Here is a 16,576-nt window from a genome sequence, read left to right on the forward strand (position 1 = left end):
TAAAAAAAATTAACTTTGAAAGACTAAAGAATCATGGTAAAAAAGCCATGGATTCTATGTGCAGTATTCCCCTAGCGCTGGAGTTCTGCCGTTCTCACTGATCGGTAAACCTGGTCTTGGCTGGCTGTTCTGGCTGATCTTCTGGGGGAGGGGCCTGTTGCCGTGGTTACCAAATGTCTTTGCCGGAGGCGGAATTGCCCCGCCCTTGCCGGTCCGGGCTAAGTAATCTGCTCGGGTTTGCTCTCCGTAGCTTTTGTTCCCTGCAAGCTTTCCGTACAGCTTTGGAGGCGGAGAGTGAAAATGGCGGCCTCCCAGTCTCCGCCCCGGAGGAGCCGAGAACTCGGGGTCCCGCTCCTCAGTGCACCCCCAGAGAAAAGCAGTCATTCACTCCCGTGTCCCCGGTCTCCGGCCGCACTCCGTGCTCACCCGGCCTGTGACCGCGCCTTTCTATCTGGCACCCGACCCCGGGTGGAGTCTCCAAACCCAGCAGATCCCCGCGGTGCGCTCCCGCGCCGCTCCTCCCGGGGGAAGAAGGTGAGTCTCCCCGGATCTGCCGCTTGTTGGGTCCCTGCTGGAGGAGCGGTGGCCCGACTGTGCCGCGGATCACGGTCTATGACAACCCCGAGCTGAGGGCCCGCGCCTGGGCTCCGTCTCTCCAGCCGGCTTCCCTGCTCCGATCCCTGGGAGCTCTGCCGCACTCAGGCACCCCCGGTCTTTCAGTGACCCTGAGTGTCCTGAGACCACACGGTCCCACGAGGGTTCCACCCCCCACTTCGCCACCGGAGCGACGTCCCTCAGCTGAGCAGACCTCTAGACGTTCTGATTTTGTGCTCCGCGGCTCTATCACTTGCCAGAAGCGGCCGACGGAGGCCCCTCCCCTGCCGTCTATCCTCCCGAATATCGCCTCGGATTCACTTCTCCGCACGTCCTACCTTCCAGAAAGTGGTCGCTTTTCTGTTCAGAGAGTTGTTGCTCTTCTTTTCTTCGATCTCCTGTTGAGTTTGTAGGTGTTCAGAATGGTTTGATCCCTATCCAGCTGAATTCCTGAGACCAGACGAAATCCAGGTCTCCTACTCCTCTGCCATCTTGCTCTGCCCCCCCATTATACAATTTTTAAAATCAGTCTCGATATTAATAGAGCAAGTCCTGTTACCTTATTCTTCTTCAGGATTTCAAAAAGATATTCTTGGCCCTTTGCATTTCCATGCAAAATTTTAGAATCAGCTTATCAAGCCTGACCAATCAATCAAAAAATAAATTGAGCAGCATTGACAACTTGACAATATTGTGTTTAAAGTTGTATTTCTGTACTTATTTAGGTCTTCATCATCTCTTTACCATTCCATAGTTTTATCTTATAGAGGCAGTGTACATCATTTGTTAGATTTATTTCTAGGCCTAGGCAATTCTTTTTTTTTTAATTGAAATATAATTGGCATCCAGTGGTATATTAGTTTCAAGTATACAATCTAATGTTTTGACAATTATATATATTACTCAATACTCATCATGATAAATGTGCTTTTAATCTCCTTTATCTATTTCATCCATCACCTCCAACCACCTCCCCGCTGGCAACCACCAGTTTATTCTCTGTAGTTAAGAGTCTAGTTTTTGTTGTCTCTTTTTTTTCTTTGTTTTGTTTCTTAAATTCCACATTTGAGTGAAATCACATGGTATTTGTGTTTCTTTGTCTGACTTATTTCACTTAGCATTATACCCTGTAGATCAATCCATATTGTTGCAAATAGCAAGATCATATTCTTTTTTTATGGCTGACTAATATTCCATTGAAATATACACTACATCTTCTTTACCCATTCATCTATGGATGGACACTTGGGTTCCTTCCATATCTTGGCTATTGTAAATAATGCTTCAATAAACATCGGGTTCATATATCTTTTCAAAATAGTGTTTCTGTTTTCTTTGGTCAAATACCCAGTAATGGAATTACTGGATCATATGGTACCTCTTAACTTTATGTTATTATATATATATAATTAAAAAAAATTAAGTATATAATTATATTTAGAATTTAATTGACTTCTGGATATTAATTTTGTATCCAGCTATTTTAAAAAAGTCTCTTACAAATTCCAATAATTTATTTGTTGATTATCTAAGATTTTCTGTATACACAGTCATATCATATCCAGGTAATGAATTTTGTTTCTTCCTTTCCAAACTTTATCTCTTTTATTGTTCTTATTTTGTTCCACTACCTAGGACTTTTAATAGAAGGTAGAACAGGAGTTGCATCGTCTTCCTGATCTCAAAGTGACGGTTTTTATAATTTCTCTTTTTGGTATGTTGTTTTCTATAGGTTGTTCTGTAGATACCCTGCAATAAATCAAAGAAATTCCCTTCTAGTCTTATATTGATAGTCATAACTTTAAAAAAATTTATTGATGTAGATGAATTATATTAATTGATATTCTAATATTCAACTAATTTTGAATACCTAGGATAAACCCAATTTGGACATGATGTATTATTCATTTTAGGTATTGATATAATTTACTAAATTTCTTCTGGATTTTTGCCAGTAATTTTCTTTTCTTATGCTGTCATTGTCAGGGTTTGGTATTAAGGTTATGCTAATCTAGTAACACAGATTTAGGGATATTGCATCTTTTATTATTTATGGGTAAATTAACATACAATTTACATTATTTCTTCCTTGAATGTTCAGCAAAACTCACTGGTTAAATCATCTGGCCCTGAGTTTTCTTTGTGGACACATTTTTTACTACTATTTCCATTTATTTAATGCTTACAGGATTATTCATTTTTCTCTAATTTCTTCTTGATTCTGTTTTAGTGTGTTATATTTTTCTAGGAATTTGTTCATTTCATCTAAATCTTCAAACAAGTTGTTACAAAGTTGTTGAACTACACTCTTGATCTGTTTGTTAGTTATTTCAATGAATCAACTTTTGGATTTCTTAATTATCTCTTTTATAAATTATTTTCTATTTCATAAATTGATGCTCCTATCTTAATTAGTATCTTTACTCTATGAGCTTATTTTGATCTTCTTCTTTACCCATTAAGTTTTTTTCTTTTTGATATATGTATATAAGGCCACATGTTTTTCTTTAAATACTGTTAGCTGCATGCCATAAGTTTTAATAGTGATTTTGTTATTGTACACTTATGATGTTCTAATTTGTATTTTGATTTTATTTGTCCATAAGTTTCATATATATCCATATCCTGTGTGTATTATTTTAATCATTTGAAATTTGTTGTAATTCACTTTCTAGTCTCATACATTTTTGTATATATATCTAGTGAGATTAAAAATAATATGTATTTTTGCCATCAATGGATACAGTATTCTATATATTTCCAACAGGTCAGATTTGTTATTCATCTTGTTAAAATCTTTTTTATCTGTCCTGATTTTTAAAATCTGTCTAATCTGTCAATTTCTAAAAGAGGTGTGTTAAAGTACCCCATTATGATCATAGATATGTCTATGTTTCTTTGTAGTTCTGTCCATTTTTGCTTTACATATTTTAAAGCTGTGTTATTAGATGTATAGAATTTTATTACACTTCTTGTTAAATTGAACCTTTTACCATATGGAGTTTTCCTCTTTATCTTTAGTAAAACCTTTGAATTAAAGTCTGTACTTCCTGAATGTTAAAAATAATGTTTTGGTTAATATTTGCATAGCATTACTTTTTGCTTTTACTTTCAACTTCTCTATTCCTTTGTGTTTTAGATATGACTCTTATAAACAACATGCAGCTAATTTAGTTATAGTATTTTAATCTAGTCTGATGATCTTTTTATTTGAAATGGGGCCTTTAGAGACTAAAATTGCTAATATATCTGAATTAGAAACTATCATCTTTTTTTTTTTTTTAAAGATTTTATTTATTTATTTGAGAGAGAGAGAATGAGAGAGCACATGAGAGGGGGGAGGGTCAGAGGGAGGAGCAGACTCCCTGCAGAGCAGGGAGCCCGATGCGGGACTCGATCCCGGGACTCCAGGATCATGACCTGAGCCGAAGGCAGTCGCTTAACCAACTGAGCCACCCAGGCGCTCTAGAAACTATCATCTTTTATTTTTTTTTTTATTTTTTATTTTTTTAAAGATTTTATTTATTTATTTGCCAGAGGGAGAGAGAGAGGGAGAGTACAAGCAGGGGGAGTGGCAGGCAGAGGGAGAAGCAGACTCCCCGCTGAGCAGAGAGCCCGATGTGGGACTCGATCCCAGGACCCTGGGATCATGACCTGAGCCGAAGGCAGACGCTTAACCATCTGAGCCACCCAGGCGCCCCGAAACTATCATCTTTTAATGTTTCCTATTTAGCATGCTTATTTTAGGTTTTTTTCTTTTATTTCTTATTTGGATTGACAGTTCTTAAGTCATTTTATTTTTTGCCCTCTTCTAATGTAGAAGATGTGCAGTCTGTTTCTATTTATATGTAGTGTGTGTCCTATTAAGATGTACACTTTACTTTTCAAATCTTTTTATTTCCAGAAGTCATATTTGGTTCTTTTTCAAGTCTCCTACTTTACTATTCATAATGTTCTGTTCTCCATGGATGTTTTAAGCTTTTTTTTTTTCATAGAGATTATATGTATCTGATAGGAAATATATTTTGTATCTGATAGGAAATATATTTTGAATTGTATTAATCCCAAGCCAGGGAAAATTTTAGAGGTATCCCTCTAAAGGGGAAGCCCACAAAGGAGATAGAATATAAATGGTCAGAGGTGTAGTATAACTAGGGTGGTAACGCGGAGTTCAAGGACTTTCAGAGGAGGAGGTTGTGGTTAGTGCTGTTTTATGTCTTTCCAGGCAGTTACAGCAGAGTAAGAGAGAGACAAGTGTGTTGAAGACACATATCAGAGAATGATTTTAATGATATTAATTATGGACTCTGTATGTAATCCAAGTAGCACAAGAAAGGAAGTAAGGACATGTAGGTGATAATGGGCAATTTAAAGGTGGTAGGATCAAGGGATTACAGATTAGGAGGGTAGAAGAATTGACAGTATAAAGGTACTAGGTGACAAGGGTTGAAAAGATGTGGTCAGATAATTACTTGAGATCATGGATTTGTAATGACAAGATTTAGGATATGACCATGAGAATGAGTGGCTGGATTAGGGTGAAGCTGAGGCTCACTGGGGGGCAAGAGGTCAAGGAATTGACCTGTAGTTTACAGTGACCAAGGATTACTATATGTCAAACATAATGCTTAGTTCTGCCCATGAATTATGCCATTTAATTCTCATAACACTCCTATATGGCAGTATTATCATTATCAACATTTTATAGATGAGAATGTTGAGTCAAATCATTCACCCAATCTCAGATTTCTGGGTATGGTATATCAAGAATTGGCACTAAGATGTTTCTGGCTTCAAAGCTTTTAATAATGGCAGTGCTTTGAGGCTAAGTGGAATTAGATGGCCTCAAAAGAAACTCTTGTGACAAACTGAGGCAAAGAAATGTCAGAGTTGGCTTTATAGTATCTCAGTAGCATCATTTGGGATGCCTCAGTTCAGGTAATGTTCTGGCAGATAGTGCCTCATAGTATCCAAGTGGGGAGTTGGTGGGCAGAGTGTCAGTATCTGGTAGTTTCTAGGCACTGAGGTAAAGAAGTTTTAGGAATCCTAATTGAAGAATGTGCTGTATCAGTGTCTTGTACATAGTAGATGCTCAAAAGTTTGTGATAAAATGAATTTGTATTTGGACAGGATCTAACAGACATCCTGGTGGCAGGTCTTTAGACAGACATTTTATGTATATTATTTAATCTAGAATTTTTATGAATATTACTATTCCCATTTTACATTGAAGAAGGAAGTCTTTAAGGCCTAACATGACTAGTATTTGGTAGTGCTGAGTAGTCTCTTGATCTGGTAGTATGAAGGTGATCTTTATACTATCTTACCTCATTTATGGATGTGACTTTTTCAAAGTAACATTCATTCATTAACTATTTATTAAGTATGCATTATTTATCAGGCATTCTGTGCATTGGGCATATATCCATGAATAAGACAAGGAAAATTCCTTGTCCCCATTGAGCTTATATTGTGCTGGAATAACAGATAAAAAACCCATGAAATATATATTAGAAAATATAGCAAAAAACCCCATGAAATATATATTAGAAGTGCAAATGAGATATTACTCAGCCATCAGAAAGGATGAATACTTACCATTCACAATGACATGGATGGAACTGTAGGGTATAATGCTAAGTGAAATAAGTCAATCAGAGAAAGACAATTATCATATGGTTTCACTCATATGTGGAATATATAAGAAATAGCACAGAGGATCATAGGGGAAGGGAGGGAAAACTGGGAAGAAATCATAGAGGGAGACAAACCATGAGAGACTCTTGACTCCAGGAATCAAACTGAAGGTTGTGGAAAGGGAGGTGGGTCGGGGGATGAGGTAACTGGGTGATGGGTATTAAGGAAGGCACGTGATGTGATGAGCACTGGGTGTTATACGCAACTAATGAATCATTGAACACTACATCAAAAACCAATGATGTACTATATGTTTGCTAATTGAATTTAAATTAAAAAATAAATAAAAATAAAATAAGTTTAATTAAAAAAAGAAAGAAAGAAGTGCAAATGAGGAAAAATAGAGCAGGCAACTGCATAAGAAGTATCCAGGATGTGAAGAAGGATTGAAATTTTAGGTAGGGTGGTCAGTGAAGGCCTCATTGAGAAAGCTGATATTTGAGCAAAAACATGAAGTGAGAGAAAGAACAAACTATCTGGAAATTAGATGGAAAAATAGTCCCAGTAGAGGCAATCGCAGTTGCAAAGTCCCTAGAGTTGGAACATGCCTGGTATATCCAATTGGCAGCAAGGAGGTCATAGTGGCTGAAGTGCAGTGAGTAAGAGAGGAGGGTAGTAGAGGATAAGGTTAGCCAGCTATTTGGAGATTAGATCATGTAGGTCCTTGTAGATCATAATATGGCTTTTGAACTGCGGAGCAATTGGAAGATTTTGAGCAGAAGAGAGACATGATCTGACTTAACGGTTTTAAAGTTCACTCTGTTGTATAGAGACAAGACTGTAGGGAAGGAAGGGCAGAGTCAACAAGCCCAGTTAAGAGGCTTTTACAGCGATCTCAGCAAAAGATGCTGAGCCCAAGTAATAGCAGCAGAGGTGATGATCAGTGGTTTTATTCTGGATGTTCCTTTTTAAATGCAATGCCAATGAGACTTGCTGACAGATTGGATGTGGGGTATGAGACTAAAAGAGAAGTCAAGAATGACATCAGAGTTTTTACTCTGAGCAAATGGAAGGGTAATTACCATTACCTGATATTGGAAAGACTACAGGGGGACCAGGTTTGTATGTGTAGGGAGGTGAATATCTGAACCTCAGATTTTAACATGTTAGGTTTAAGATGCTTCTCAGACATCTGAGTGCAGATGTGGGTTGCAGGAGATATCTGGGATACAGATATTAATTTGCAAGTCATCAGCTTATAGATGGTATTTCCCTCTGGTTTGTTACTTGTACTCTCCTTTAGCTCTTGAGCAGAGTGAATTGGTTGAGTAACCATTTGTTATTTTGGCTGTGCAACCACGTATTATGGTGGCTTGAGCATGTGTCATAATTGTGTGTTCATGTACCATGGATAATCCATTCTAATATCAAGATTATCTGAGCCTGCACAAGGGTTATCCCCTCCTATTTCATAGTCAATCAGCTCCTATCATAGGTATCTGCTATAGTGCCCATGGTTATCTGATTATGCTTATTGGTTGTAAGTTCATATGTCATTGGTGTTTATCCATATGCTGTACTTATAGGACCATATACCATGGTGGTTTACTTTTGCAATGTGGCTTGGCTTCTCTATATCAACTTTAAAACTAGAATTAGTGTTGCATTCTCTTCATGCAGCATAGTTGTTTAAATATCCATGTCATTATATGATGTTCTTTTGCTGTAATTTTCAGTTTATTCATTATGGATGTGTGTGCTATACTTCTTTGTTCATATGTTATAGATAGCTATTTATTCACTATTGATCATCATTACTAAAGAGATATCAGTTCTTCATTGTGGCCACCTGCATCTATATCTTATCTCTCTGCTCCAGTCAGAAAAATTTTGAGCATGTTTGCCTACTCTTGGACCATGGCCTTCTGTTCCTGCACCATGGCAGTCTACTCTGCTAGTATGGCTGTCTGCTCCTAAACCATGTCACTTAATTCCTGATCATGGGTGCTGTGATACACACAGTTTGTGTGCACACATCATGGTTAAGGACTGATATACCAAATATCTCTTCACACACATCATGGTTGTCTAAGCATACTATAATTGTCTATAGCTACATGAATACTTTATCATGTTTGAAGGCTCTTTAAGTGTTAAGGCTTTCAGTTTATGCAATATGGTCACTTGAAAATTCACCAAGTTTGTCAGAAGAAGAATTTTAAGGGTCTGCTGTCCTACAGTCCTTGTTTGCAGTTGTTTGATGGTCATCTGAGCATGTGTCATGGATGTATGTTCATTTAATGCTAATAGCTGCTAATGTGCCACATTGCTGTGTATATATACCAGGATTGGGGACTGTTTGTAGATATTTTCTAACTTGTTAAGGCTACCTGTTCCAGTAGCATTTTTTTAATTAAAAAATTTAACTGTGGTTAAAAGCACATAAAAAATCTTAATCACTTTTAAAAGTGCAGTTTAGTAGTGTTAATTATTCACATTGTTGTGCCACAGTCCTGTGGCATGCTTTTGATCATGTATAATGTCTTCTTTTAAGACTTTATTTATTTATTTGATACAGAGAGAGGGAGTACAAGCAGGGGGAGTGGCAGGCAGAGGGAGAGGGAGAAGCAGGCTACTGAGCAGAGGGCCCGATGTGGGGCTCGATCCCAGGACCCTGAGATCACGACCTGAGCCAAAGGCAGACACTTAACCGACTGAGCCACCCGGTGCCCCTTGATCATATATAATGTTTTAAGGAAGTGTTTACCAAGGCCCTGTTGTCTTGTTCAGTGATTATTAGGCTCATGTGTTACGGTTTTCTGACATATAGTGTGGTCAAATCGTTTTATACATAAATGTCTTCACATGCATTATAATAATGATGTTTGTTAACAAAATGTTATAGGGGTGCCTGGGTGGCTCAGTCAGTTAAGTGTCTGCCTTCAGCTCAGGTCATGATCCCAGGGTTCTGGGATGGATCCCCACATCAGGCTTTTTGCTCAGCGGGGAGCCTGCTTCTCCCTCTCGCTCTCCCTCTGCCTGCCACTCTGCCTGCATGTGCTCTGTCTCTCTCTCTTTCAAATAAATAAATAAAATCTTTTTAAAAAATCCCCCAAAACCAAAGTGTTATGGTATTTGGAGGACACATATTATGTCCAACCTCCTCTATATGTGATGGCTGTCTTCTCATAGTTAGGTGAACATGTACCTTAGTCTGAGTATATATAACATTGTTGTCTTTTTATGCATCATGTATCATAGTTTTCTCCTTCCAAATCATGAACATTTGCTTCTGTAGCATTGGCATCTATTCTTACTGTGAGAACAATTGATGCTTTTTTACCATAATCATAACCCATAGTATATAGTAGGATAATGTAGTTGAACACACATTATGGGTCTCTTTGCTCATGCAGCATAGCTATGAGAATAGGAGAAGTCCTATACCCAGGATTGTTGCTCATATACTTATGTTTTCTGAGCATCTGTCATAGTTCTGTCTCATATTCCATGGATTATTTTTTGCAATTTGGACTTAATATCCTATACCAAGTCTCTTTGTTCCTGTAGAGTAATTGTCAATTTTGTATGATGATTATTTGACTATTAGCATTTGTTGTGTAATCATACAACATTTAGGGTATACTAAAGAACTTTGGATGTTCAAGCATATATCATGGTTACTATTCATACCACAGCTGATTCTCATGCCCCAGAATCATCTGCTCATGCACCATATTTTCTTACTTATATGCTATGCTTTTCTGAACTGTTAATTTCTGTAAAATGACCATCAACTCTTGTATAGTTAGTGAATCATGAATGCCACAGCCCATATATTGTATTGACCATAAAAATTGCTTTTTTTTCGATGCCTAAGCCACACATTAGAAGAGAAATAATTAAGATTAGAGCAGAGATCAATGAATTAGAAACCAGGAACACAGTAGATCAGATCAACGAAACTAGAAGCTGGTTCTTTGAAATAATTAATAAGATCGATAAACCACTGGCCAGACTTATCCAAAAGAAAAGAGAAAGGACCCAAATTAATAAAATTATGAATGAAAGGGGAGAGATCACGACTAACACCAAGGAAATAGAAACAATTATTTGAAATTATTATCAACAACTACATGCCAATAAGCTGAGCAATCTGGATGAAATGGAGGCCTTCCTGGAAACCTATAAGCTGCCAAGACTGAAACAGGAAGAAATTGACAATTGTTGGGAATGAATTTTGGTGGCATTGATGAACTGGGGAAAGGGGATTGTCACCTTAATCATTTAGTAACTGGACACTAGGGAAGTTAAATGGCTCTAATAGAATTGAATAAAATATTTTTTTTTTACCTTTTTCTTTTTTGCCTTCCACTCCTTCTCCTTCCTCTTTTCCCTGAACATGGCTCTCACAGGTCTCTTCAAGTTGGTGCCTAAGAAGATGATAATCACACAAATGAGTCACTTCTACACAACCAGCCTTGGGCTTCTTTTCCTGATTAATATTTTTCCTGTAATAACCGGCCAAGGGGAATCAAGACGACAAGAACCTGGAGATTTTGTGAAGCAGGATATTGGCGGGTAAGAACCCTTACCTCCTAGAACAAAAGAAAACTGTGATAAATTCTTGCCTTATACCAAAACTTTTGGTTTTTTTCCTAGATGAACTCAGGTACTCTGGTTCCTGATCCTTTAATATTACATTTTATTTTATTTATTTTATTTTTTGAGCTATATTTCAATTTATTTGTTTCTTTTATTTAAATTCAATTAAGGAGGGCATGTGATGTGATGAGCACTGGGTGTTATATGAAACTAATCAATCATTGAACACTACACCCAAAACTAAAGATGTAGTATATGTGGGCTAATTGAATTTACATTGTATTTTAAAAAAACATCATCCAAGCTCAGACTCTCAAGGTAGAAAGAGATCTCAAAGGTCTTCTTGAGCAAGTCCCTAGTTCATGTTTAAATTCCCTCTGTAACATCTTAAAAGCAGTTCTCTCCATCCATTTACACTCAATTGTTTTTTTTTCTCTCTTAGATCTCCAACTTGTCCCTTATTATTGTCTCTGTTCCATTAGCATTTAAATGTGATCAAGAACCTCCCATGTTAAATTTGAAAATCTGCCTTCCAAATAGTGCCTTAAGTCTTTCCTCCTCTTCACAGTCCTACTTCCTGAAACAGCAGTTTTCTTTACTGTCTGTACTTACTCACCTCTCATCCATTCTTCCAGTGCTGCTGTCTGACTTCCAACCTCGTGACTCTAAAGCAATTTCTGCAACCGAGATAGCCAATGTTGGCTCTGTTACTAAAATGAACACTTGTCTGTTCTTTTATTACTCAACTTTTTTTTAAACTTTTTTAGTAGCATGTAGCAACATTCAACATTGTTGATTCTCCCCTCCCTCCTTAACTCCTTTTTTATTATGAAATAAAATACACACATATATAAACATGAATAAAATATAAATATGTGGTTTAAGAACAATTCTTTCTTTTACTTCAGAGACATCACAATTCCCTGTTTCTTAGATTAAGTTCTCTAGAAGCAGGGCCTGAGACAAGGATTCAAAAGCAAATAATTTATAGAGAGTGCTCTCAGAGAAACTTGTAAGGAAGCAAGGAAAGCAAGATGGGGAAGGGAGGAAAGTAAAGCAAAGATGTGATTTCACTTGAAGTGTAGCCTCCATTTGACCCCATGGGGATGAATGGCACTACAGATTTGGCCCACCTCAGGCAAGGGGCTGGACTTCTGTAGCCTCTTCCTAATCAGCCATTGTCTGTGGGCTAACTGGAGGAAGGCAGAACCTCCCAGGCATTTTAAGGAAAGGTGGCTTCCATCAGCCAATGTTAATACTCTGAAGTAGTAGAGGAACAGTTTCCCTGGCCCAGTAAAAGAGATCTGGACACAGTACCAGCAGTAAATACTACATCTGATTTTCTTCATACTTTTATGGCTGTGCTCTCTTTAGAATTTTCCACAATATTACACAGCTGTATTAAAGGCCTTTGTGATATAAAGATCTTTTGTAGTATTTTTGGTAATCTTTTCCTTTGTTCACTCATGTGTTGGTGTTTTTCTTTGTTTTGTTCTAGGTGTTCTTACCATACAGACTCTGAGTGATTTAATCTATTCCCATGACATCATAACCTTCTATATATACCAATGACTCTCATCTCAGTTATCATTCCTAACTTCTTTTGAGTGTCATACCTCTATATTCAACATCTATTGGACATGTCTACTTGGCTACCCATAAACTCCTTAAACTAAGTATGTCCAAATTAGTTTCATCATCTCCATCTCCCTCCCTTACTCTTAACAACAACAAAAACAATGAACATGATATGCCTGTCTCCCATTTTCCTTGTTTTAGTCAATAACACCTCTATGCACCCCATTGTTCAAGCCAGAAACTGGGAATCATCTTTGCTAATTTTCTACCCTTTGCTTTCTAGATTGAATTATTTTCCAAGGTATGTAATTACTACCCCCCCCCACATCTTTTGGATTCATCTACTTTTCCCCAACTTTCCAGCTACCACCTTAGTTTAATCCAATATTGTCTTCCACTTGGACTACTACAAAAGTCTCTAGTTGGTCTTACTTCCTGAAGTCTTGCTCCCACCCAAACTAACCTCTACTCTGTAGCCAATATTCTTGTAACCCAGCCTCTACCCATCTTGGCAGCCTTGTTTCTTAGTCCTCCTGTCCCCAAACTCTGTGTTCCTCGGCTGTATTAAACTTCTTTTGGTTTTAAAACCCCATCTCTTTCAGAGAATATTATTAATAACAATGATCCTCTTAAGCCTTGAAATATTTAAGTATCACGCAGGATATTTTATTCTTTGGTGGTGGCTTTTGTGTTATTGTTTTACACTTGGCTACTACCCCATATTCTTGAAAGTATTAGGACTTGTTCCTAATTATTTTTGCAGGGTTATCTTAATACATGCTGAGTCTTTCCATCTATCAGAAATTTCAAAATAATTTCTGAGGCTGAGGGCTACAGAACTGGACTAATATGTCCTTAGAAACTTGGGCAATGAGGCCCTTTTTGTTCTTTACTCCAGTCTGGAAAAACAGGCTAATTCTGTTTTATTAACTTCTTATGTATCTGATTTCACTGGGCTATGATAGATGGTCTAAATAAGATGGAAATTCTAAGTAAATGAGCTTTATTTTTTCAAGTCTTAAAGCCTTTTAAATTTTAACTCTGAGAATAAAGTTCTCTAAGAATGTATTGCATCTTTTCTTATCATCTTAAATAAAAATTTTGAACACAATAGTCCCTTCTCTTTGTAGCTTTATGATCATCATAAAGAACATTCATTATGTTAATTCTATATTTGTATTTGTGTGTGTGCGTGTCTCCATGCTCAGTGTTAGTTGCAGCCTCTCCTGTTTACACTGGTTTGTTTACATCCTATTGGTGCTTAGAAAATCAGATAGCCAAACGTTTTAGTAATTATATTAAAGAGGACTTCAAGAGATCCTCCTTGAAAAAGCCAAAGTAGTGCTAGATTTAATATAAGGGAATTAGAAACTTTTTTTGGGGGGGGTTACCTTCTTCCAAGTCCAGGGCAATTCATGCTTTGGAAGGATGAGACTACTGAAACCCTGGCTCTAAATATTAGGGTTGGCACTGTATTTGTATTTGCTAGAAATAAAAAACCAATACAACTTACAACTATGTGGTATATGCTAGTAGTTCTGATACTTAGCAGAGCTGCTTCTTTTTGTCTGCTTGTTTTCATACCTTTGTAATGATGTTCTTTGTGTGTTAAAAAAATCCTTTTGCTGCATTATTTTATCCACTTTTTTTCAAGTTTTTATTTAAATTCCAGTTAGTTAGTTCTACCATACAGTGTAATAATAGTTTCAGGTATAGAATTTAGTGATTCATCACTTACAAAGAACACCCACTGCTCATCACAAGTGTCCTCCTTAATCCCCATCACCTATTTAACCTATCCCCCACACCTTCCTTCCAGTAACCATCAGTGTGTTCTCTATAGTTAAGAGTCTGTTTTATGGTTTGCCTCTCTCTTTTTTTCCCCATGTTCATCTCTTTTGTTTCTTAAATTCCACATATGAGTGAAATGATATGGTATTTGTCTTTCTCTCACTGACTTATTTCACTTTACATAATGCACTCTAGCTCCATCCACATCTTCACAAATGACAAGATTTCATTCTTTTTTTATGTCTGAATAATACTGTATTGTAGTGTGTGTGTGTGTGTGTGTGTGTGTGTGTGTGTGTATACTGCTTCTTTATCCATTTATCAGTTGATTGAAATTTGGGCTCTTGATGTAATGAGCACTGGATGTTATATACAACTGATGAATCACTTAACTCTATCTCTGAAACTAACAATACACTATATGTTAATTAATTAAATTTAAATAAACAAATGTAGGCTCTTTCTATAATTGGGCTACTGTTGATAATGCCACTAAAATGTTGGGATGCATGTGTCCCTTTGAATCAGTATTTTTGTATCCTTTGGATAGATACCTAGTAGTGCAATTGCTGGGTTGTAGGGTAGTTCTATTTTTAACTTTTTGAGGAACAGCCATACTGTTTTCCAGAGTGGCTGCACCAGTTTGCATTCCTACCAACAGTGTAAGAGGGTTCCCCTTTCTCCACATGCTTACCAACATCTATTGATTCCTTTGTTGTTAACTTTAGCCATTCTGACAGGTGTGAGGTGATATTTCATGGTAGTTTTGGTTTGTATTTCACTGAAGATGAGTGATATTGAGCATCTTTTCATGTCTCTACTACCCATCTGGATGTCCTTTTTGGAAAAAATGTCTATTCATGTCTTCTGTGCATTTCTTAACTGGATTATTTGTTTTTTGGGGTGTTAAGTTTGATAAGTTCTTCATAGATTTTGGATACTAACCCTTTATCAGATATATCATTTGCAACTATCTTCTCCCATCCCAAAGGTTGCCTTTCAGTTTTGTTGATTGTTTCCTTTGCTGTGCAGAAGCTTTTTATCTTGGTGAAGTCCCAATAGTTTATTTTTGCTTTTGTTTCCCTTGCCTCTGGAGATGTATCTAGTAAGAAGTTGCTGCATCCAAGTTCAAAGAGGTTGTTGCCTGTATTCTCTAGGATTTTGATGATTTCCTGTTTCACACTTAGGTCTTTTATCCATTTTGAATTTATTTTATTGTAGGGTGTAAAAAAGTGGTCCAATTTCTTTCTGCATTTGGCTGTCCAGTTTTCACAACACCATTTGTTGAAGATGTTTTTCCATTGGATATTTCCTGTTTTGTCAAAGATTAGTAGATCATACAATTGTGGGTCTGTTTCTGGGTTGTCTGTTCTGTTCCATTGATCCATGTGTCTGTTTTTGTGCCAGTAGCATACTGTTTAATGACTACAGCTTTGTATTAGAGCTTGAAGTCTGGAATCATGATGCCTCCAGTTTTGCTTTCCTTTTTCAAGATTGCTTTGGCTATTTGGGAACTTTTGTGGTTCCATACAAATTTTAGGATTTTTTTTTAAGGATGGTTTGTTCTAGCTCTGTGAAAAAGGCTGGTGATATTTTGATAGGGATTGCATTAAATGTGTAGATTGCTTTGGGTAGTATAGACATTTTAATAATATGTGTTATTCCAATCCATGAGTATGGAATGTTTTTCCATTTCTTTGTGTCATCTTCAGTTTCTTTCATAAGTGTTCTATAGTTTTCAGAGTACAGATCTTTTACCTCTTTGGTTAGGTTTGTTCCTAGGTATCTTATGGTTTTTGGTGCCATAATTATAAATGGGATCGATTACTTGCTTCTTTTTCTGCTGCTTCATTATCAGTGTATAAAAATCAACCGATTTCTGAACATTGATTTTTATCTTGCAGCTTTACTGAATTTGTGTATCAGTTCTAGCAATTTTTTGGTGGAATCTTTGGGTTTTCTACATAGAATATCATGTCATCTGCAAATAGTGAAAGTTTGACTTCTCCCTTGCTGATTTGGATGCCTTTTATTTCTTTTTTGTTGTCTGATTGCTGAGGCTAAGATTTCCAGTGCTATGTTAAATAGTAATGGTAAGAGTGTACATCCTTGTCTTGTTTCTGACTGTAGGTAATAGGCTCTCAGTTTTTCCCCATTGAGGATGATATTAGCTATGGATCTTTCATATATGGCCTTTATGATGTTGAGGTATGTTCCCTCTATCCCTACTTTGTTGAGGGTTTTTAATCAAGAATGGACGCTCTACTTTGTCAAATGCTTTTTCTACATCTGTTCAAAGGATGATATGGTTCTTATCCTTTTGTTAATGTTGCTTATGATGTTGATTGAGTTGTAAATATTGAACCACCCT

General features: G+C 36.9%; 1 protein-coding gene across 2 annotated transcripts in view; it reads left to right on the top strand.

Annotated features, from left to right (window-relative positions):
• The window catches only part of GABRA3 (gamma-aminobutyric acid type A receptor subunit alpha3), a 352,889-nt gene that overhangs the window by 82,242 nt on the left and 254,071 nt on the right, over nucleotides 1-16,576 (top strand). For both annotated transcript variants that reach the window (XM_032397394.1, XM_032397393.1), the window contains exon 2: nucleotides 10,647-10,812. In XM_032397394.1, the coding sequence (XP_032253285.1) occupies nucleotides 10,673-10,812 (140 nt within the window). In that variant the 5' untranslated portion in view covers nucleotides 10,647-10,672. The remainder of the gene's footprint in view (nucleotides 1-10,646; nucleotides 10,813-16,576) is intronic.

This window comes from Phoca vitulina, unplaced genomic scaffold (assembly GCF_004348235.1).
Source record: "Phoca vitulina isolate PV1807 unplaced genomic scaffold, GSC_HSeal_1.0 scaffold99, whole genome shotgun sequence".
Lineage (NCBI taxonomy): Eukaryota > Metazoa > Chordata > Mammalia > Carnivora > Phocidae > Phoca > Phoca vitulina.